Raw genomic sequence first — 24,497 nt, 5'->3', positions numbered from 1 at the left:
TGTCACAAGGGATACAAAATAGGATACACATACCCTCTAGAGGAGCCATAAGTTCTCTGAACTGTGAAATTGATTAGCTGTTCTAGCCATCCAAAGGTTTAGATAGGATCCGACTCCTCTAAAACGAGCAAACCACTTTAATTAGAGTGTAAGTGAGTAATATTAATAGACAAACTAATGAAATTGTAAATGTACATGTATTATGTATAACATATCATTATTGAAATATTAACACTCTTGATTTCTTGCTTTACACTTTACTCACTTTAGAGGAATCAAATATGTCTAAACATTTGTTCAGTTTTTGTGTCGACATACTCTTTCCTATTATCAGAAAAGAAAATATATTGAATGACTCCTTGCGGAATTGTTTATAAAATTGTTATAAGTGAAAATGGACATAATGTAGAAAGACTTGATGGCAAAAAAGAGATTGATTTCACTTAGAAACTATAGCAGAGAAACAAATATTAAATCATAAAATTCGTGCAACGGTAAATCACTTACTGCTCTCTTTTCGCTATTCAACCTTCGGATTGATGGAGCTCGTGCCATTGGGGAAGCGGTTGTTACAGGTATTCTGCAGAATAAAATTTATAACATCAAAATTCCGATTTGCAGAAGTTTTATCCATATTAGAACCATATTTTTTTAAATTTTGTATTCTGATATTCTCCGTTACCTCTTATGAACGTCAACAAATTCATCTGTCTCGTCCACAATTTCTACCTGCATCGAGAAGCAATTACATTCAGTTTTATACGTGAAAAAATATAAACAATTGGGGGATGCACATATCTAAGACAAAAATTTACTTGTAGAAGTTCTTCCAATACATCTTCCAAAGTGATAATACCAATCACTTCAGCATGTTCAACATTTTCGGAAGGAGCGTTTAACTGCGAACCAGTTTGCTCATCAATGCTAGGAAGATTTGAAGGATTGTCAATGTCAATAACAACATTTTTTGATTTTGCATACATCTTTTCTAGCAATGGAGTAGTTATCTGTGAATCGCCTCCAACACTTTTCTTTGCATCAAATTTCTCTTCATCAATTATTTCTAGAGTTTCTTTGCCTTTTCCCTTTGTCTTGATTACAGCAGCCATATGACTACTTCCCTTTTGAAACTGATTCAGTATTTCGTATAGAGGCATATCAGATGGAACCCTGTAAATATATACCATTACAAAAATTAGGGCTATCTCTCAGTTTGTTCGAAAGACCGCAAACAAGAGAATAAATTTATTCAAACACACCGTGGAATGCTCGGGGAACATACATCACTGACAGGGGTCTCCATTTCAGATCGTACCCTGAGAAGGTCTTTGACCTAGTTATAAAAAGATAAAACAAACATGTGAGAATGAAAGAACCTAAAAGAAATGAGATAATGTAAATAAAATTCAAAATATGAAAAAAAATACACACCAGTAGAAGCCCTATAAGATTCTTGGGATTTTCATTATAGACAGGAATTCGGCTGTGCCCTCGATCAATAATTTGTCCCATTGCCTCCCTGATTAAGATTTACAGGATAAAATAAGTTTTATGCAAATTTAAACTGTAAAAGTGTGGAGAGAAATCATGATTATACTCTATACATATGCTTTGCATATATATTACAAGCAAAGGTAGATTCTATACTAGTTTGTGGGAAACAAGAACGAATTTTTCACATGCACTAGTAATTTATACAGTTGAAAAGAAATCTTCATCAACAATAATAGATAAGAAAGAGGAAATAGATGAAATCTTTGTGAAAGAGAAAATTTATTTCCAAAACTAATTCAGTTTTGCAAACCTAATCTACTGAAAATAATGACAAAGATATTAAGAAAGATTACCAGTCCAATTTTGAATTTACATCTAATGAAAATGTTGATTCAATAGGTGTCATAGCCTTCTCAACAGTCTGTTCAAAAACACAAGTTAAAAAGCAGAAGTCATAAGAAATTTTAATAACAAGATGGAAACATAAAGCATATATGCTCGTATAGAAGCCAAGAGCTGACAACATAAGAATGTATACTATGGAACGGTGAGTTTTTGAATATCGTGGCGTGGTTAACTGACAAATCTTTTAGTAAACCCTATTACTATTACATTTCCTCCATCACCAATGTATATCAAAACTGAACATAGGCAAGAAACTTCATATCTGTGTTGAGTATCATACGTTGAAAAATAGTGTTTTTTGGACATGAAATGGAATACTAACAAATAAGTTGATATTGAATGTGGAAGGTGAATTGCAGAACTTACCTTTTGGGTCAAGTCAAGTGCTCCATTGATAATTGTCGTCTCATCAAGTGTAAGCTCGCCCCCTATCCCAGCCTAAAAATCAAGCAGGTTCAACGCTTATGATTCAAACACGGAAAAAAAAAATAGTTGAGTAGTTTCACCAAATTTGAAATTAAAAGACTTGTTCTGATTTATACCTCCTTGCCATGAATGGAAACAAAAGTTTTTATCTGAGCACGCCCAAATAAAGCTTTATCATGCCCTAATAGGTAATCCAGAGCCTAGAAAAAAATATTCATTAGGAAAAGAAATGCTTGGAAGCATCATGACTTTAAAAAAAATACATCTTCTATAGATGAAAATAACCATGCAAAATACCTTTCCAACCGGACAAGAAATCGGATAACATATGATCATTAATATCCGCACAAGCCATGCAAAATAAGCACCGACGGCAAGACCATTTCTACTACAAATTGCTTGTGGAATAATCTGAAATCAAAGACACAAATTGTTAGGTAAAAAAGTCATAAAATTTAATGGGATAAAAATGTTGAAGAGTAAACCAGTGAGTTACAAAGAGAGAAAAAATCACGTACCTCACCGATAAAGAGAACACAAGTAACAGAGACAATGATGGCAAGAAATGGATTGGTGATTTTATATAGGAATATAGGAAGAGCCTGCAGATTGGAAGTTTGAAAGCAACGGGTGTTAAACAGTTTTTTCGGTTTAGGAATCGATATAATGTGCAAACAAAAAATAAGTATGAAACAAAATAAAACTCTCTTTTATTAAAAAACTTAAGTAAACAGCAAAAATACTAATCGTAAAAGCACTTATGTATAACTAGTTATTTCATATAATCTATATGTTGTTTTCATTATAACAACAACAACAACATAAATCGAACGACACCATAGTGTTCTATAAAAAACTGCTTGAGCTATACAATGAGTGTCGTCCAAGAAACAACCTAATCTTCACACTATTGCGTATTCTATTCATGTCATAGATATTGGACAAAGTTTTATGTTTGCTGCCCAAGCTTAACATAACCGTCTCCTTTTACCCTAGCTTGGGGCCGACAATGGAAAACAAACCTAAACATAGGCGGAATTTGTTTTCATTATAAGCTATTCTAAAAAAGGATATGAACATAAACTTTCTCACTAAGAAGTGTGTATGCCAATAGATAAACTCAAATAAATCAAACTAAACAAGCATAAATATATTCATGATTGAAATTAAATTACCTCCATGGTAAGAGCATTGAAGAGAAGCAGTGTAACAAGAAGCTGATGTGATTTTTCAACCAAAGGAATTATGATTTCTGCATGCATAATAAGGTGAATTGTTGAGTTTTCAATGGTAACAACAATAACAAACAATATTACTTAAACTATGTGTTAAAAAGAATAGTTACCAGCTTGTTTTTTCTCAGAAGAAGAACCACTTAGTTTGAGAATTTCTAAGTTAATGATTTTTTGAGACAAGAAACCAATGGTGAGACCGGACATGAGTCCGGAAAATAGAACAATAAAACAGCAGAAGACAGCGTAAGCGATCCATGTTGCCGACCCAAAAGGTATGCTTTCGTGGGCGAGAACGGATGGATCACGAGTCAATATCCGACTCACCGCCAACGCATTTATCAAGTTCATCATCGTCATATGGTAGTTCTTCTTCTTCTTCTTCTTCTTCTTCTTCAATCATTCAGTATGCTGTTCTCACTCTTCTCTATGTCTTTTTTTGGTTGTTATTAATAGTTATCGATTACAACACAACAAGTAACAAACTACATGCAACAATCTTTTTTTGTTTGTTTTTTTTTAATCCTATATTTTCTCACTTTTTTGTTATTTTTTATTTGATCTTTTGTTTTTGTTACAAAATTTGATATCGGTTTTTTAAATGCTTCTTCCCGCGTGTGTTTTCGTTTTAATCTAACTTTTACTTTATTTTATTTAAAAGAAATATAATATATATATTTTTTTAACAAACTAAAATGGAATATATAGATTATATGTGGCGCGATTCATTCCGCACAAGATGTGCAAAAGATAATCACCACCAAAAAGTACAATGTCAGATCATAGGGGCATCAACAACAAACACCAAAATAAAAAGTACCGAACAAAAAGATTACAACCTGACACCCATACATAACAAAGGGTGCAGCCACCAATCATGATAACCAAAAACAAAAATTTGCATATTTGCTTTTAGCCATTGGAAAGATAGCAGTTTAACCTTGTCAACCATAATAATAAAATTTTATTGCATTGTCAAAATTATCCTTAGATTAATTTAATATCTCAACATTATTCTTGTAACAACTTTTATTATTCCATTATATTTTTCTTGTAACAACTTTTATTTCTATTAGGATATCCTTGTAACAACTTTTATTATTATGATATATTATTATTATTTTTTTAATTAAGGTTGTATTATACTTCTAACAACTCATATTATTATTACATTATATTGTCCTTGTAACAACTTTTCGTCGGTCTATGAAATCGTAAAAACAAACATTTTCTTATATTTAATTAAGTTTAAGGGTAAAAAAGTAAATTAATTAATTTTAAAATCTCCCCCTTCCCCTTTTGGACCAAACACATTTTAATTAGAATTCCTCCCATCCCCTCCCTTATTTTGAACCAAACATATGTTTAATTAAAATATCTCCCCTCCCCTCTCTCTTCCTCCCTCCATTACAATTCATCCCATCCTCTCTGTTGAACCAAATGGACCCTAACATACTTCTTTATGCCTAATCTAAATACTTTAAATGCCATCAAGAAGGATGCACAATACGTGCGTCAGACCGAGCCTCAACCCACATCATTGATTCAATGCATGACGATCCATTAATCTATTATCCTCGCCGTTCAAGTAAAGGAATTTCTTGTGCGCTTCACGAGCACACCTCATCCAATTTGAACGGTTCATATAATCTCTAAGGGACTCCCCAAATATCTTGTCGGGTTTCACACATTTAGTTATATATATGCTCCATTGTATAAGTGTAACTCCATGAAACACAACGTACAATCAAATTTTAACCACATTTCGCACCCTTTCCCTTCCTCATTACAGACTTGAGTCTCGAAATGCTAACGAGTTTTTAAAATTCATTTTCCCTCAAATATGTTTGAATTACACTCCTTTTTCTTATTATGTTAAAATATACACTTCCCTCCCCTCTTATTCAAAATATATGAGAAAACTTTTCACTCCCTTCCCCTAAGAGAAGTTTGAATTGCATTCCCCTCCCCTCTTATGTTAAAATCCACACTTTACTCCCACAATATTTTATTTATTTATAATAATCTTGCAAAAAAATTATAATCTAACACACTTCCAAAAAAATAGTATTGCAGGTCTATTTGAATATAATAAAAAATTAAATACATATTTTTTCCTATTGAATACAATTTCATTAACATGTAGTTTTAAACTCTATTATAAAATATGAAACAACCCAAAATAAAATTAAAATATGTGAAAAATTACTACAGACAATAAAGCATGGTTATTTAAAAGTTAATTTTATACTCTAAATTATAAAATCAATAGCAAAATATTTAAATTTAATTATCATTGACATTTAAATTATAAAAATGAATTAATTTTTCTTAAATGGTGGTTCAAAATTAATATATATCATAAAAATATTTATTTTTATTAAAATAGATTAAAGTGTAGTGCATATTTAATTATTAAGGAAGGGGGTTGTAATTCAAGCATCATATAAGGGAGAAGAGTATAAATTTGAGTAGTGATATTTGAACAACTCATTTTAGACAACTTATGTGACAACTTCTTTTCTCTCTCTTTTCATTGGTCAAAAACAATGAAGTGAGAAAAAGGAAGAGAGAGAATAAGAGTATAATGTGAGTATGAGAGAGAAAGTTGTCAAAAAATTGTTACAAAGTGGTTGTACAAATATCATTTCTGTATAAATTTTATTTTTCAAGGGAGGGGAATGTATATTTTAACTTAAGAGGGGAGGGGAGTGTAATTCAAACATCTTTGAGGAGAGGAGAGTGTAATTTACTCAATAGTTATTCAATTCATAATTTGAAAAAGATTGATTGTACGAAGCTCATTTTGTGCTCTTTTACTAGCAAAAAATAATGCCTTACTTTGATACTAATTACATGGGACCATCCAAATCCATCAAAAGTGTAACCTACACTTTTCTTAAGCAGCAGCTGTTAGGGCTATAGCCTCTGCATACACCAAATCTTCATTTTTCTGGTTTTTTGCTATGAGACAAGGCTATACCTAAAGCTGGTTCTTTTAACTTCTCTAGCATTTTCTTGGTCTTAGGTATCATAATTCTATCCATCAACTCCAAGGCTTTAGTAATGGCAAAAAGTAGTAATTTCAATTATAAAAGAATAAAAATACTAAATTATTAAATAAAATATTACTAGGAAAATATGTAATTTATGGACTTATGAACCATTGCTTGTCCTCGAGCAATTAGTTTAAGTAGAAAGAATTTTCAAGACAAGAATTACATTAAGGTAAGTTCAATTACATGCATAAGGATTAGTTCTAAGTTAGTCTTAGGCTCTTAACGTTACATCTCTTAAAAATTATGAGCATTTTACTCAAAGACAAAATCCTTCAAAAAATCTTGGTTATAAACTTGTTAAATTATTATTTTACTTATGAAATATAATTAACATGAATCCAAGATACTTTTCAAAGTTTAGACAAGAAGACATAATAAAGAAATGTTATTTATTTTTCAAATGAAGATATGAGACTATGCAATCCAAATTTATAGATTAATGAACATTTTTAATTATAGGTATACGAGGATCAACCACCTTTAATAAAGTTAATCGGGAGAGGATCATTAATCTTAGCGGGTTCAATTGTCTTTTATTACATTTTTGGTTTCCTTTTACCGCCATTTGACGTTGGGAAACAACCTTAATTTTTTCTTTTTGGGTGTTTTAGGATTAAACCGTTTTTGATTGCCTATCACTTTTTTAAGATTATGTTCAAGGTTATTATTCATTATGTTGCAAAGAATCATACTTCAAAGATATCAAAACTAAAATTTCAAAGCACAATGCAAAATAGACAAGAAATGTATCTATTCATATCATACATAGTTTACAAGAAGATAATAATTTTATAAGACAACATGATATGGGGAATCATGAATCTGATATGTGTTTGCCGCTCCGGAAGAAGACAAGAAATCAAAGGATCTTGAAACTGAATTTGTGCTTTCTCAAGCAACCAAGAAATCGAAAGATTAGAGGATATCATGACATGTATTGTTTTAGTTCCGATATGTTATGGATATGTTTACGGTGTTACCTCCATATGGCCTTCCGCCTCTTGATTCTCTGTCGGAATATAGGAATAACATATTCTATTTGCACTCAACAACAAGCTTTGGCCTCTCGAACAACCAGACTTGTTTGTCGTCGCTTTCGATCCTAGAGAAGCACCTTCGATTTCATCGTGCGCTATTTGCACAATCTTTGGTAAGACTTGTTATATTTGGATTTCAAAAAGTTTTCATCCATTGAAGATATTTACTATGTTGAGGGTTGAATTACGAGTTAGGTTGCTCTCTTTAAGACATTTCGTAACATTGATCAAAATTATGCGAACAAACTATCAACTACGATATCTTAGAATAAAATAACTCAACACTGTTGTATTAGAGTCTTACTACATTGTAAAATCTGTTCTAGAAATATATTTAATTTGTGAAAATAGACTTAGCTTGTATGTCTTATTATATAGTTATAGTTAGTAGATAATGACAATCAAAATATGTTGCATGTTACAATGCAGAAAGAGAAGAAACCAAATACCTTAATTTGAAATTTCTTTGCAATGTAACCACAACTTCTCTGATCTTAACCCGATTTAAAATCTCTCAAATAACGTTTTCTTTTTCTCACGTTAATTAGATAACCGCATCTTAGTGATTGTATCACCCAATAAATATGAAAAATAAAAATAAAAATCTTGTTGCAATAAATCATAAATTAACCGTATATATATAACCGTCGAAATCTTTTTTAAGCCCAAATTAAATTTAAATGCACTATATATATAAATAGATGTAACCAACCTTCATAACCAATTCATCATTCCTTCTCTATCTCACTCACTATTTCATTCATTCATAGTCAACACTATTGTATCAATTGCATGTTCTTCATAAATAATCAAATCAAATATGGAACAAACACAACAAGAAATTGGAATCAAAATCTACAATACAACACCGCCACCACAAGAAGTCATGGGGGCCGTAACGCAGCAGCCTTCTGATCCACCGGAACATGGCAAGAAGCGTCGTGCCATAATGGCGAAAGGCGTGCAAAAAACCCTTTCAAAAACTTCCTTACTTGGTAACTTCCTTCCATCAGGAACACTCCTCACATTCGAAATGGTCCTTCCTTCGATCTATAGGAACGGCCAATGTACTCACGTACACACCATCATGATCCATTTCCTTTTAATTATATGTGCACTCTCTTGTTTCTTTTTTCACTTTACAGATAGTTTTCACGGCGCTGATGGTAATGTTTACTATGGTTTTGTTACCCCGAAAGGGTTATCCGTTTTTAAACCAGGACTTGCTGTTTTGGTTCCTAACGACGACAAATACAAGGTAGGGTTTCAAGATTTTGTTCATGCAGTTATGTCAGTTATGGTGTTTGTGGCGATCGCTTTTTCGGATTATAGGGTGAGTAATTGTTTGTTTCCTGGACATGAAAGGGAAATGGATCAAGTTATGGAGAGTTTTCCATTGATGGTTGGAATTGTTTGTAGCGGTTTGTTTCTTATTTTTCCAACTTCAAGGCGTGGAATTGGATGCATGTCTGCCTAATTTTTTAGTATATGTTTGATTTAATTTGTATATTTGTTTGTACTTTTCTTGGTCAATTATATTATCCATTGACGTTTGTATCAAAATAATCAATGTGAAGTTTATGTAATTTAATATTTTGTGATATTTTTCGTATGCGTGTTTGGAACAAATTTATGAATCATACATGAAAACTTATTTATTTGCATAAAATGTTTTGTATATCTAAAAAATAAGTCAATTCAAACGGACGGTTACTTATTTACAAAATGGATTTGATTGGAACTTGAGTGTTTGGAACAAATTTGCAATATTTTTTACGTGACAGTTTCTTAGTATCAATTTCAAAATCCTATATATTCAATGGCATTTTTTAATTTTCTAGATATTATTTTCTCGTTGGATGATATATGGAGAAATTAAGTTCAAAAGTTATGTAGGATGAATGAAGATATAGTACATGTTGAGGGTTTCCACATGAAAGTGAAACAAATAATAATTGACAACCAAACTAAACTTTCCAATAAACAACAAAATTTAACCAAAAACAAGTCAAGAACCTCATAATAGGAATCAATAAAAAGTATAGACAAACGTGACTTCTAATTGTTTCCAATGATTCTGACTGGAACACATTTAGCCAAGGAAGAGTGTCTATATAGATGATGATGGCTAGATTTTGACAAAATCATATTTTGAATGAACTATTGTATGGTTTTGTCCATGATGGTCAAAACTATTGTACGGGAGCGAGGGGCGGCAGCCTAGGGGCCATTTTTTTAAGGGCATTAAAATTATAATTTTTACTTAGAAACATTTTTATATAACATTGATTATAAATGAATTAGACAAGGAAGCATTCAGTGTCATTTTTGAGATTTTGGTGGCCCAAGACAAATATAAAATTTGGACTCTAACTAATAAGTACACACAAATTTGAATTTGTAAAGTGTGAAAATAATTTTCTTGAAATTGATTGTTTTTATTATATTAAGAACTAATAAATATAAAAACATCAGGACTTCAAACCAAAAACATTGAATTTTCTATTTAACATCTAAATGCTCATGTAAAACAATTCTTACAAAGATTTTTAGATGTAAAGTTACTAATAATTATCTCTACATCAATAAGTTATATCATGTCTTTCTCGATACATAAAATAGGCAAACCATCTAATATTTCTTATTTTTGTCTTTCCGCAAGTTTTTTTTATAATGTCTAAACATGTGTGAAAAAATAATTCAAAAATTTTAAATTTTAAAGATAATAAAATTTATTTGGATTTAGACTTAAACCCTACATTGAACATTTTTATAAGGACTCAATCATGTCATTTTTTTTATAAGGACTAAGTTATATATTTTTATATTTTTATAAGGATTCAATCATAATAATTCATATGTAATAAAAAATTTAATTAGTAGTTGAATCGAAAGAAATAATAACTACTAAAGAAGAACAAATAACTCTCATGCACTTAAACCTTCCTTCACTCCCTTTCACTCTGTCTTCCCTCTCATCCTGATTTTGGAGATGTGTTGTTGCCTCTTGGTTGGAAGCTTCTTCTAAGTTTGAAGGGCAATGGCGTGGTTATTGTATTGTAGTGGTAATTTTCTACCACTAGATGAAAAAATGCATGCTCTTTATTAGATACAGTAGTTTAATTACAACTATAGATTTCTTAGCTTAGAATCAAAATATCAAATGAATATTACAGAGTTACACAATGCAAGAAGTTTAAATTTGATCCAAGACAAATTATCCCTTTAAAATGTAAATTAATTAATCCAATGCTTCGCATAACAGTGACAAGAGCTATTAATATTTTTGTCCCATCTATAATTCATAGAAATTAGAGAATCTGCGAACCGGGACAAGTGAATGAAGATTGAAGAAAGAGGAAGAAGAGGTTGAGTAGGAGATGAAAAAGAAAGGAAAAATATTCCGTGGAGCAAATAAATTTTTCAAGGAAATATCTTGGATGCTTAGTGAAAGAGAACGTCTCTTGCAAAATAACACTAATAAAAAAGAAAAAAAATGAAAGAAAAATGAATATAAAAAATACACAATGAATATATTTAATACAAATATGCACTATCTTAATTCTTGTTATTCTTGCTTTCTATGCTTTTGATCTTATAGATTTGAATTGTTATTGAAAAATACCTTTTGAGTCTAGGTTAGAATAACATCTATTGGATCCTAAACACTAGAAATGGTTTTAGGTTTTGATAACCACATCATGTATCAAGTCTTAATGCTATTGTATTGTTTAATAGGCCAAGAAATTGTCGATTAAATATGATTGAACTCACGACATTATATAGATATAAATGATGTTGTCAAGTGATACTTGGTAATATGGATTGATAACTAGAGTCTATATGCTTGATCATAAGAATATATGCGACATTTACTTAATAAAGTCTAATTGTTATCATGGTTTTTGGGTGCTAAGCCATTAATTGGACTTGAACCTTTTGACCGTTGATATCTCTCTTTTTTCTTGGGAAGGGTAAAAGGAGAAAAACCCTTAAAAAAGTTCTAGATTCGGGGGTCGTTTTCGCTACGGGAAGGTGTTAGGCACCCGGAGCGATTATGGTATTCCATAAGAACCGCTCTCCTAAGTTTATTTCTACGCTTTAATTTTATTGCTTATTTGTAAAAAAGAAGGTGTGATTAGTTAAGAATGGGGGGTGAGAAGAAGTAGAATTTGATTTTTATTTCGGCTTGGATGAGTTTTGACTCATTGCCTACGTACCCTTTTAAGGGATCAAAACCGTTCGTAGTTCATTCTCAAAAAAGGTTCTTTGTTTTTGTTGCTTGATTTTAAATTTGAAAAGAGATTTTGAAGAATAGAGATGAGAGGCCTCAAGGGCGTAAGATTTGGAAAATGTGAGGTGGAATTAATCGTTTTGCTAAATGAAGTCTAAGCATGGTTAAAGTTCATTAAAAGTTTTACTTAAGAAAATAAAAGGGAAAAGTCATTGGAGTTTTGACTCCATTTTTTATAAAAATATTTGAAGTGAATTTATTTGCATATTTTTTGGAAAAAATTGGATTTTCTCTAAGTGTTCGAAACTAAGCGTTCATCTAATCATGCAATCCTAGCCATACATCTACACATGCAATCCTAGGCATACATCTAGGGTGAGTGTGTGCGTGCCGGTGCGTCATAGTGTCCATAGTCCATATTACAAAAATTCCCTAAATACATTCTATGGCCTCTTTGCCAAGCTACAAACCAATGATAACAAATTACATCACCAAATGAATTAAAACTTGCAAAAAATAAATGCTAGGCTTAAAGAAAGTGGAGAGTGGAGAGGGTGGTGGAATGCTATGAAATGTATGACACATGAGATGAAATGGTTAGTAATCATAAAGCACAAAATAGTAGGAAATAATCAAAAGGAAATGCATAAAAATGGCAAAGAAAAGGTAATAAAGTGGCAATAAACCTAAAAATTTTGATGTGATACCTAAAGGTGCTTGTAACCCATAATCATCACATCATGGCAATTTTGAAAGAAATTTTGTTTCAAGCCATGACATGAAATTAATGGAAACACATGCAAGCAAGGTATCACACCAAATTCATAGAGAAATTTGACACTTTATTCTCTAAAACAAACACTTGTTGCTTGTAAAACAAGAAATCTATAAAATCATATTCAAAAACAGCAAACAAAAGCACATTTCCAGAGGCATATTCATCACCATATTAGGCATCATTCATCCATGTCATAATATCAAAGTGTCAAGAACAAAACATAGCAAAATGCATACCAAAAGTGTAAAAACACATAGAATTAGTTCATGCCATTTTAACCTTTTTTTTATGCAAGAAACACCATGGAAAAACCAAAAATGTATCAAGAAACCACTAGGATTTTTTTAGGAATTTTCATAAAAAAAGGTGAGCAAGCAACAGGTGCAGATAGCAAGGAAATACGGTGCAAATAGCAAGAAAAACAAAAAAACGTGAAAGAAAACTAAGCCCAAACCCAAAGCCCACACTCAAAACTCAGATTGCACAGGAGCCACACGATTGATCCAGGATTCTGAAACCCTAGATCAAACGGCCAGGAATCAAAGAGGGATGGACCGGTCCGGTTCGCTGGCTTATAAAAGTGAAAGAGCACCGGTTTATTTCATTTTCCACTCCCCTTTCTCTCTCTAACTCTTCTCTCTTCTCTCATCTCTCACCTCTCTCTAACCTCGCCGCCGGCGAGGATGAAGCTACGGCGGAGACCTTGAAGGTCCGTCGGAAACTTCATCTTCTCCGGTGAGAACATGAACTCCGGTGACCTAATCAACCCAGAACTTGAAAAATAATACATCATTCTCTTCATTTCTTCTTTCTAAACACCATTCTGGTGTTGGTTTTGTCATACCACACCTGAATCAACGTAGATCTTGAGTTTTTATTTCGGTTTCAAAAGCTAGGGTTTCAATATTTTTTTGGTAAAACTCTTTGAATCTGGCACAGATCTTCGTTGATTCACTTTGATAGATGTTTTTTTTGAAAGAAACGAAGGAACACAATGGCTTAAACGGTGTAGATCCTGTGATTTTGCTTCGATTTTGAAACTGTTTTACTGTTTTTCTCAATCTTTTGAACCAAAACGTTTTTTACCTGTGAATCTACATCGTTTCACCTTCGTTCTTATGCTTGAGGAAAAAAAAAGAGAGATTCAAGTTCTTTACCTGAATTTCAATGGACGTTGTTACGTATTTCTTCGGAAAACTTAAATCTCTGATGCTATGTGATTTGGCTTTGAATCCGGAAATAAACCGGTGTTCTTGCTGGTTTCTTGCTTTATCGTCTTCTTCGCCGGTTTAAACCTTCATTGTCTTTCTTTCTTCTTCGTCTTCCTCACTGTATCTTCGTGATCGGTGCTGGAGTTTGCCTTTGGCGAATTCGCACCTTGAATTGCGAAGATGTTGATTCAATGATGATGATTCTTCAAAGAATCACTGAGAATCCATGAAAAATAGCTTGAATTTGTGTAGTTTCTGTTTCTGGAAAAGGTTAGGTTTACGCCATTGATGAATGTTGAAGCTTTTTCTGTTTTGATTTGTAACTGACAAGAGAGAGAGTGTGACTCTTTCTTTATGAGTTGGCACTTGGTGAATGGAAAACGTGTGAAATTCATTGCCACTGTGTTGCTTTTATAGCTGACAAGTGTACTGTCTGGCCAATGGAAAACTGACACATGTCCTGGACTTGTGATTTGGGCGCTGCCTTGTAATTTTGGACTTTGAGGACCTCCCTGCAATTTTGTAAAATATGGAACTGGACTGCAATTTTAAAAACAGAACTAAAAAATATAAAAATTGGACAATTTGGACTTAAATGCAATTTTAACAAAATTAAGGGACTAAAATGCAAAGTAAAAATAAAATGAATTAAAATTTGTAATTTTGACCGAACGTAAAGTGAACCTAAAATAAAATCAACAAACGGACTAAAACGAACCAATGGCCTAAATGAGGTACTTCAAAGTAACCTCTCTATGCCAAAATTTTGGGTGAAATGACCAAAATGCCCCTAGGGCTAAAAATGACCTAAACTGACTCAAACAGACTCTGACACTGACTCAGATGCAAACTTGAGATGAAATGTTAAAAATGAATTTGAAAAGACTCAGAGACAGTCACAAGGATGAAAATGGGTCCCACTGCAGGAAATGACCAAAATACCCTTCTGTATGACTTTCTTGCAAATTTTGAAATAAACTGTGGTAAAAGCAATGTAACGATTCAGAGACACTTTTGAATGACTTACAAGACAAGTAAAGACATTTCGAAAGATTTTATGCAAAAAAAACATAGGTAAAATTGTGATTGAAAACACTGCGTAGCAGAGACAATTTGAACTGTGCAGTTGAAAATTTGATAATTGACAAAGTTTGAAATGAAATTGGGCCCAGTATTTTTAGGTCCAAAAACAGGGTATAACAGCTGCCCCTATTTAAGTTTCTTTGTCTGGAGAGTCAAGAGACGGAGTCTTTGGCTTGACAGGACGAAGATACTTAAATATTAGCATTTGCACTGTGTTTGGACGTAAAAATACGCCTACCCATTTTCAAATAATATGCATGCCATGCATCATTTGGATTATGAATGCAAGACCTCATGGGGATTGGAATTAACAAAATATGTCGTATCCATTGCGGGATTGGTAGACATTGACAAAGATAGTGAATAGCAGAGTAACGGGAAACTGGAAACAAGTTGGACAGGTACAAGCTGTTCTTGGATTCAAACTAGCCACTTGACCGGGGATGAAATAAACAGACAACTGCGAGTTGTTCTTATGGATTCGAACTGGTCACTTCACAGGGGATAGAGGTTACCGGACAAACATGAGTTGTTCTTATGGATTCGAACTGATAACTCACTTGGGGATATTGGAAAGTGCGAGTTGTTCTTATGGATTCGAACTGGTGACCCGACTGGGAAAAAGAGAAAATTGGCAAGTACGAGTTGTTCTTATGGATTCGAACTGGTGACTCGGCTGAAAACATGTAAAATTGGCAGGTACGAGTTGTTCTTATGGATTCGAACTGGTTACTCGACTGAAAGCAAGGCAAATAGACAGGTGCGGGCTTGTTCTTGGATGCGAACTGGTTACTCCACCGGAGACAAATACAAAATAGACAGGCGCAAGCTGCTCTTGGATCGAGCTAGCCACTTGAGCGAACAGAAACAGATAGACGGGTACAAGCTGTTCTTGGACTTGAACTAGCCACTTGACCCAAAATCATAGGCACATAGACAGGTACGAGCTGTTCTTGGATTCGAACTGGTCACTCGACCGATAATATAAGCAAATTGATAGGTACAAGCTGTTCTTGGACTTGAACTAGCCACTTGACCAAACAGAAACATATTCACTGGGGATTGGTTTGTTTTGACAAAATATAGATTGAGATTGACTTGACGTCGATTTGAATTGAAAGGCAGAAATTGACCGATATTATTGGCTCACAAGGTTTTGACAGAGAACCTGACATGAGTATTGAATTGAGACTGATGTTGACATTGGAAATGCAATATGCATGGATGATATAACAGTTTCATTAAATGCATGGGCACGTAATATGCATGATTATGCATGTATGAATGCTTGTAATGCATGACTGTTGGCAGTTTGTAGGCACGACTTCACGGGGAAGACAAGACATCAGAGTATTGGGCACGTAGTGGCTCGTGCTATATTACACATTCCTGGAAATCCTCTTTGAAGATGACGCCGTTGGGAGACGTATCGGAACCATGGCTGAGGGCAGGTAGGCATGCAACTTGCTGGGGATAGAATCTCGGAAGACTCTACTGGGAATAATGCCGGATGTACCGTGGACGTCGCATCTGTGGTCAATGCTTTTTTGCATGTTATTTTTCAATTTTCATTCATTCATTTTTGCATCCCATTTTTGCCTGGATCGCCCTTTCGGGTTTTCGATCCACCGGGGAAATAAATTCTTTTCAATGCCCCATTTTTGCCTGAACTTCCCTTTCGGGTTTTCAATCCAGCGGGGTGCTCATTCTTGCCTAAGCCGCCCTTCCGGGTTTTCAACTTAGCGAGCCCTTTCATTTTCATGCATTTTCATTCTGTTTTTTCATTCTTGCCATTGACCAAAGACTATCCTGGAGGAGAACCTGCTTGTAACACATATTGAAATAGACATCAACATACTCTCGCTCATGCATGTCTCATTTGAATGTACCCTGTTGCTCAGGTTTGCTTTTCAAAAAAAACTTTTTCAATTTTCAAAATGTTTGTTTCGAGCATTATCATTATCAAAATAGAAAGAAAATGTTTTGTATATAGCTTTGAAAGTAAAAAGAAAGCAGAGTTTCAAACAAAAGCACAAGCTCAAATAGATGTATAAGAGTGGTGGTCAGCCGAAGGCGTGACTCCACGGATTTACAAAGCTTGGAAAATGGTAATTTTATTGGTTGGTGGTACATTGAACACAGTAATCATGACATCTCCTAGAAACTTTGAATTCGCAAGCATAAGAGCTTTTGATGAAAATGGTCATTAACAGCTGCAGATGCCCCAAGGGGGACGGTGGTTGGCCAGATATAGTTACTTGCCTTTTGTTTCAATCTCATTTTTGCATGAACCGCCCTTCCGGGTTTTCGGCTCATCGAGACGCTCATTCTTGCCTGAGTTGTGTACAATCTCAGCGAGCTTTTCATATTTGTTTTTTGTCCCTTATTTTTGCCTGGACCGCCCTTTCGGGTTTTCGATCCACCGGGAAGCGCATTTTTGCCTAGGCCGCCCTTTCGGGTTTTCGACCTACCACGCTGTTCTTTTCATATTTTTAGGCAAAGTATTTCTTGACTATATCAGCATTCACTGGATTTGGAAGTTCCACACCATCCATGTGTGTAAGGATTAAAGCACCACCGGAGAAGGCCTTCTTGACAACATAAGGACCTTCATAGTTAGGCGTCCACTTGCCCCTTGGGTCGGGTTGCTGGCTTACCCTCCTTTTCAATACAAGTTCCCCTACCTTGAATTCTCGAGGATGGACTTTCTTGTCAAAGGCAGTCTTCATTCTTGCTTGATATGACTGTCCACGAGCCATGGCATCCATACGTTTTTCCTCAATCAAATTCAACTGATCATACCGGCTTTGGCACCATTCAGCCTCAGATAACTTTGCTTCCATTATCACACGGAGAGATGGGATCTCCACTTCCAAAGGAAGAACTGCTTCCATACCATATACAAGAGAGAAAGGGGTTGCCCCGGTTGAACTGCGCACGGTAGTGCGGTAGCCATGCAGAGCATAGGGTAACATCTCATGCCAGTCCTTGTAAGTGGTTACCATCTTCTGGACAATTCTCTTGATATTCTTGTTGGCGGCCTCAACTGCACCATTCATCTGAGGTCTATAGGGAGAAGAGTTATGATGCTCAATTTTGAATTCTTCACAAAGAGCTTGCACCACATTGTTGTTCAGGTTTGTACCATTGTCGGTAATGATCTTGCTGGGAACTCCATATCGACATATGATGTTGTTCTTGATAAACTTAGCTACCACTTGCTTGGTCACATTGGTATAAGATGCTGCTTCAACCCACTTGGTGAAGTAGTCAATTGCTACTAAGATGAAACGATGACCGTTTGAAGCCTTCGGCTCAATTCTTCCAATCATGTCGATGCCCCACATTGAGAACGGCCATGGGGATGAAATAACATTGAGAGCATGCGGAGGCACATGAATCTTATCAGCATAGATTTGACATTTGTGGCACTTTCTGGCGTGCTGGTAGCAATCATGCTCCATGGCCATCCAGTAGTAACCTGCTCGTAACAACTTCCTTGACATAGTATGCCCTGTAGCATGGGTCCCAAAGGTACCGTCATGTACATCATGCATTAACTGCTCTGCTTCGTGTTCATCAACACATCTTAACAATACCATGTCATAGTTTCTCTTGTAGAGAATATCTCCATCTAACAGGAATCTACTGGCCAATCTTCTCAGGGTCTTCTTATCTTGTTTGGAAGCACCCGACGGATACTCACGGCTCAGCAAGAACTGTTTGATGTCGTAGTACCAGGGTTTATAGTCAACCACATTTTCACCAGCCTGATCGATCACATCCCCAATAGCAAACACGTGTGAAGGTCTTTCAAGGCGTTGCACTTTGATTATTGGCACATCATTCCAATGGTTCACTCGAAACATGGAAGATAGAGTAGCAAGAGCATCAGCCATTTGATTCTCATCACGAGGAATATGGTGCAACTCAACCTTTGTAAAATATGTCAGCAAACGTCTCGCATAATCACGATAAGGAATCAACTTAGCATGGTGGGTCTCCCATTCACCCTTTATCTGATTGATGACGAGCGCAGAATCTCCATAGATGTCGAGGTGTTTGATTCTCATGTCAATTGCTTCCTCGATCCCAAAGATACATGCTTCATACTCAGCCATATTGTTTGTACATTCGAACAGAATTCGGGCGGTAAAAGGAATGTGATGCCCCTGTAGGGATACAATGACTGCCCCAATTCCTTTACCATAAGCATTGACAGCACCATCAAAGACTAAACCCCACTTGCTATTGGGATCTGGACCTTCATCAATCAACGGTTCTTCGCAGTCTTTTGATTTCAAATACATGATCTCTTCATCGGGGAAATCAAACTCAATTGGTTGGTAATCATCAAGAGGTTGGTAGGCAAGATGATCGGCAAGAATGCTACCTTTGATTGCCTTTTGAGCTTTGAACACAATATCATATTCAGACAAAAGCATCTGCCAGCGTGCAATCTTCCCAGTAACAACAGCTTTCTCAAAGATATACTTTATCGGATCCATTCTGGATATCAACCAAGTTGTATGATTCACCAAATAATGACGCAGGCGTTTGGCAGCCCAAGCTAGAGCACAACAAGTCTTCGCAAGCATTGTATACCGAGTTTCACAGTCGGTGAACTTCTTGCTCAGATAGTAGATAGCATGTTCTTTCTTTCCAGTCTCATCTTGTTGACCAAGCACGCATCCCACAGATTCATCAAACACTGACAAATACAAAATCAAAGGCCTTCCTTCCACGGGAGGGACAAGGATAGGTGGTTCCAGCAGGTAATTCTTGATGCTATCAAAAGCTTCCTGGCATTCATCGTTCCATACAATAGGCTGATTCTTGCTCAAGCAGTCGAGTGATCTCATATGGTATATCATCATCCTCCTCATCTTCGGCTTCATACACAGGGAATTCAAAATTTGGAGGAACCGGAGGATTACTGTGTTCAACGGGTTTATTATGGTTCAAACTGCATAGAATGGTTGAATGATTTTAGAAAATGGTTTTTTTTTCTTTTATGCAGTTCTTTGAAATTGATAAGAAAAATAAAGATGTTTTGGTTTTTTCTGGTATTACCATTATTTCCAAGAAAAAAGAGAAAGAAAAAAAAAAAAAATCACTAAAAAATAAAAGTCGTGAAAGAAACGACGATTTTTGTTAATAACGGCGATGCCGAAACAAACACGCCCTTCCAGAAATATCACTTTCGCTTCGGGCAGAGCGAGAGGATGGTTATTTTGAAAAACAAAACACTTAAGCAACAAGACACATTATTCGGAAACATGCATGATTGAATGAATGTTGATGGCATCACAATTTCTCGCAATGCCTCCTGGTATAACAAACATAGGCCTAGGACTACATCCAGTCGCCTCTTCAGTAATTGCATTGATAAACTCAGCACTGTAGAAGATTCATGTGGCATTGTACTTGTAAGGAATAGCCTTTGTAGAAGTATAAGGTACTGGTCCGGGCAGCCTTATCACTTAGAGGCTCAACATTCTCTTTTGAAGGCACGCTCTTGACGGGCGGATCATGAAAGACTGGCACAATCACACAGACGTCGCTGATAGTCAAATGATTGTTGTTCATCAAGCTCTGGATGTCATTTTGAACAACGCAGCAACCCAAAGGATTATAGAATCATTCTTGGCAATTGGCATGATCATGGTCAAACAGAGAGGCTTGGCATAACTTGATGTGTAGTGGCACCAGAGGAGTTGTAACATTACGGACGTCAAGTCCGGGAGCTTCCTCATATACCTCAATCATGTTCACAGCAGCGTGATTTGGAAGAGGGTTGTCGAGGACATGAGGGACGTTGTTCTCAAAAGTCAACTTTCCTTGGTTAATGAGCTTCTTCACAATGTGTTTCAAAGCATAGCATCCTTCGACATCATGACCCAGAGCACCTTGATGGAAATCACATTTGAGGTCAGACCGGAACCTGGGAGGTAACGGATCAGGTGGAGGCTTCCCCTGTCTGATTGTGCAGTGCCCTCTGAGAAGTAGAGTCGGGAGCTACTCAGCATATAGCATTGGTATCAGAGGAAAGGTAGGTCTAGCCTGTTGCTACTGTCGTTGTTGGTGAACCGGTGGATGATTGTTCCTGGGCGGCTAGCAGAGCAGTCATGGTATCATTGGCCTTAGCTAATTCTTCCCTCATAGAAGCTAATTCGGTACGGAGCTGAGCATTTTCCTCTTCCATGGCTGCCGAATTCTTCTTTCTGTAGAGTCTAGTCCGGCGTATTCTGTCTGATTCGTAAACTTTCCGAGCACGAGCCACCTTTCAATCTGTGGCAGAAGAACCAGGAGGCAGTGAGCACTTGGAAACCTCTTGTGGCTTGATGAATGATGCACATGATGCATGATATGTACAAATGCAAATGCAAAAGACTTCTTTTTTTCATCGAAGGATTAGAAATCTTGCAAATAATTGAAACTTCATAGTATTTTCAAAAGGAAGACTTTGAAATTTTAACAAGATAAACAAATGAAGCCCTCAAGCATAGGAAGTAGTCGGAGAATCATCGGACTCGGAATCTGAATCACAGTGTCTGGCAAAGAAGTCTCGTCGTCCTCTGGCTCTCTTGGAATCCCTCATAAGCAGCTCGTCTTTCTCTTCCAATTCCCTCCGGACCTTAGCTAGTTCCTTCTTCAACATCAGGTTCTCATGAGTCTTCTGCTCATCTCTACCATCCAAAGTCATGATTAGATTCTCAGCTTGATTGTACCGAGCTTTCCACACTTGCTTCTCACGACTCTCCATAGCTAGATGCTCCTGATACATATCCTGAGTCGTGGGGAGTAGAGGTAGAGGCATAGATGGAGTGGATGAAGACACGTATCTCATAGCTGGATAAGGCATACCAATCTCCTCAGCTCGATCTATCACCCACTGAGTATAAGCCTCATGAGCAACACCGGATCTCACACCTAGATGCTTCACACTCTTCCTTCGAACCTTGGACCAAGCATCCATGAAAGCTTTCCTTTGTCCGGTAGGGGCATTCGTGTAGAAGAAGAACTCTGGAGATGTAGCAAGATTGATGGGCTTCGACTTCATAGGGAAACCAAACTATCTCATAGCAAGCTCGGGATTGTAGTTGATTCCTCCACGGGTACCAAGAAGAGGTACATTGAGAAAGTCTCCACAACCCATAATGATTTCCTTCACCTGAGCGGCCGGAGTGAGCCAGACGACCTCATTAGGAGTGAGGGCCATAATCCGCTGCGAGTAGGACCAGTTTTCCGAGTTGTCATGGAAGGAACTCGGAAGGTGCGAAATAAACCACCTATACAAAAGAGATATGCAGCAAAGAATATACCCACGGCCCTTGAGAGTCCTGTCATGAATGGCGTGGTAGGTATCCGCTAGCAAAGTAGGAACCGGGTTCTTGGAATGGAAGACCTCGATAGCATTCATGTCCACGAAGTTGTCGAGGTTCGGAAAGAGAATGAGCCCGTAGATAAGCAAAGCAAGAATAGCCTCGAGTGTATCCTGACAAGTAGTACTGAGATTAGCCTGCTCAAGAAGATACTTCGAAGTGAAACCCCGGATGTGAGACTTGGTAATAAGATGGTTGGAGACGTCGGAAGTCTTGAGATAGAGATCCTTAGCAATAACCAGAGGAGTAAGAGAAGTCCCGGGACCGGTGAAAGGCGTCTTCTCGGCTATAGGCAAACCCACTAGATTGGAGTAAGCCTCGAGAGTAGGAACCAACTGGAAGTCCGGGAAAGTGAAGCAACGGAAGCTCGGATCATAAAATTGCACTAGAGTGTGCACTAGCTTCTCGTCCACATCGGTTCGGAGCAAAGTAAGCAATCCCCCATACCGGAGTCGGAACCCTGTTTGACTCTTGACCTTGAGTGCCAACTCTCTTAAACTGACCAAATCCACTTCCTTGAACTTGTAGCACTTAGTCTTCTTCATACCTGTGATTATTTACAAAAATTCCCATTTGTTTAAGCCCTTCGATGAATGCATGAAAAATGTTTATGCATGAATGCATGTATGCATGATTTGTGTTGTTTAGTTACAAGGTGGGTTGAGTTTCAAAGTAACAGGGCCATGGATGGACACGGCGTCCGGTGAACTAAGGCTTTGGATAGTAGTAACCAAGGTTCTAACACAGTTCCCAAACTGCAACCTCTCTCACATATATCATGGTAGTACAGGACGACACCCGTTCCATGATTATTTGTGAGAAGGTCTGGTTTGAGTGTAGTATCGCGTGACGACTAAAGTTTGAGACAACACTCAATTTAGCCACCGCACTACGTCCTAAAAAGGCTAGGATGGGTTTGGTAACTACGGTTCATAGCTTCGTCGAACAATTGAAAGTGAAGTGCCTAAGCATGACAACACACGCCGACAATATCACCTTCAAAATGCCTCAGCTATGTGAGATTGATCGCATAATCCAATACACGAGGCAACCCCCGGATCGAATTGTCGATTATATCTCTACCTAAACATAAGTTCACTCAGCCCGGGTATAGGACTTTTGATATTCTCACCCCACACGTCAAATGAAAATAAACAAGTATTCACATATGTAAGCAATAAAACAAAGCGTAAATATAAACTAAGGAAAACTAGGCGTGACCCGCTAAAAAGAGTCCCCAGTGAAGTCGCCATTTCTGTTATCATGGTTTTTGGGTGCTAAGCCATTAATTGGACTTGAACCTTTTGACCGTTGATATCTCTCTTTTTTCTTGGGAAGGGTAAAAGGAGAAAAACCCTTAAAAAGTTCTAGATTCGGGGGTCGTTTTCGCTACGGGAAGGTGTTAGGCACCCGGAGCGATTATGGTATTCCATAAGAACCGCTCTCCTAAGTTTATTTCTACGCTTTAATTTTATTGCTTATTTGTAAAAAAGAAGGTGTGATTAGTTAAGAATGGGGGGTGAGAAGAAGTAGAATTTGATTTTTATTTCGGCTTGGATGAGTTTTGACTCATTGCCTACGTACCCTTTTAAGGGATCAAAACCGTTCGTAGTTCATTCTCAAAAAAGGTTCTTTGTTTTTGTTGCTTGATTTTAAATTTGAAAAGAGATTTTGAAGAATAGAGATGAGAGGCCTCAAGGGCGTAAGATTTGGAAAATGTGAGGTGGAATTAATCGTTTTGCTAAATGAAGTCTAAGCATGGTTAAAGTTCATTAAAAGTTTTACTTAAGAAAATAAAAGGGAAAAGTCATTGGAGTTTTGACTCCATTTTTTATAAAAATATTTGAAGTGAATTTATTTGCATATTTTTTGGAAAAAATTGGATTTTCTCTAAGTGTTCGAAACTAAGCGTTCATCTAATCATGCAATCCTAGCCATACATCTACACATGCAATCCTAGGCATACATCTAGGGTGAGTGTGTGCGTGCCGGTGCGTCATAGTGTCCATAGTCCATATTACAAAAATTCCCTAAATACATTCTATGGCCTCTTTGCCAAGCTACAAACCAATGATAACAAATTACATCACCAAATGAATTAAAACTTGCAAAAAATAAATGCTAGGCTTAAAGAAAGTGGAGAGTGGAGAGGG

General features: G+C 36.2%; 2 protein-coding genes across 2 annotated transcripts; one reads left to right on the top strand and one right to left on the bottom strand.

The window, feature by feature from the left end:
• Positions 1-450: 450 nt before the first annotated feature.
• Positions 451-3,908, bottom strand: LOC11416315 (DUF21 domain-containing protein At4g14240). The gene is made up of 12 exons (XM_024770304.1): positions 3,671-3,908; positions 3,501-3,577; positions 2,844-2,927; positions 2,623-2,736; positions 2,442-2,525; positions 2,266-2,337; positions 1,848-1,915; positions 1,432-1,519; positions 1,260-1,333; positions 816-1,170; positions 683-729; positions 451-580 (listed from the first exon to the last, which is right to left on the bottom strand). The coding sequence occupies exons 1-12, from the start codon at positions 3,906-3,908 to the stop codon at positions 451-453; spliced, it is 1,431 nt and encodes a 476-aa protein (XP_024626072.1).
• A 4,510-nt stretch (positions 3,909-8,418) lies between these two features.
• LOC11409144 (protein DMP9) lies at positions 8,419-9,130 on the top strand. The gene has a single exon (XM_003621193.2). It carries the CDS (start codon positions 8,474-8,476, stop codon positions 9,128-9,130), a length of 657 nt encoding a protein of 218 aa, XP_003621241.1. The 5' UTR covers positions 8,419-8,473.
• Positions 9,131-24,497: the final 15,367 nt, after the last annotated feature.

The sequence above is a fragment of the Medicago truncatula genome, chromosome 7 (assembly GCF_003473485.1).
Source record: "Medicago truncatula cultivar Jemalong A17 chromosome 7, MtrunA17r5.0-ANR, whole genome shotgun sequence".
NCBI lineage: Eukaryota > Viridiplantae > Streptophyta > Magnoliopsida > Fabales > Fabaceae > Medicago > Medicago truncatula.
This window is presented reverse-complemented; position numbering and strand designations above follow the sequence as displayed.

What these genes read in the sequence shown, in the direction of transcription:
- LOC11416315 (XM_024770304.1), bottom strand. Translation starts at nt 3,908, where the DNA reads ATGAACTTGATAAATGCGTTGGCGGTGAGTCGGATATTGACTCGTGAT. An exon ending in TTTCTTGTCCGGTTGGAAAG is followed by an intron (nt 2,526 to 2,622) that starts GTATTTTGCATG and finishes ATTTTTTTCTAG; the next exon opens with GCTCTGGATTACCTATTAGG. An exon ending in ATCTTATAGGGCTTCTACTG is followed by an intron (nt 1,334 to 1,431) that starts GTGTGTATTTTT and finishes TTTTATAACTAG; the next exon opens with GTCAAAGACCTTCTCAGGGT.
- LOC11409144 (XM_003621193.2), top strand. Translation starts at nt 8,474, where the DNA reads ATGGAACAAACACAACAAGAAATTGGAATCAAAATCTACAATACAACA.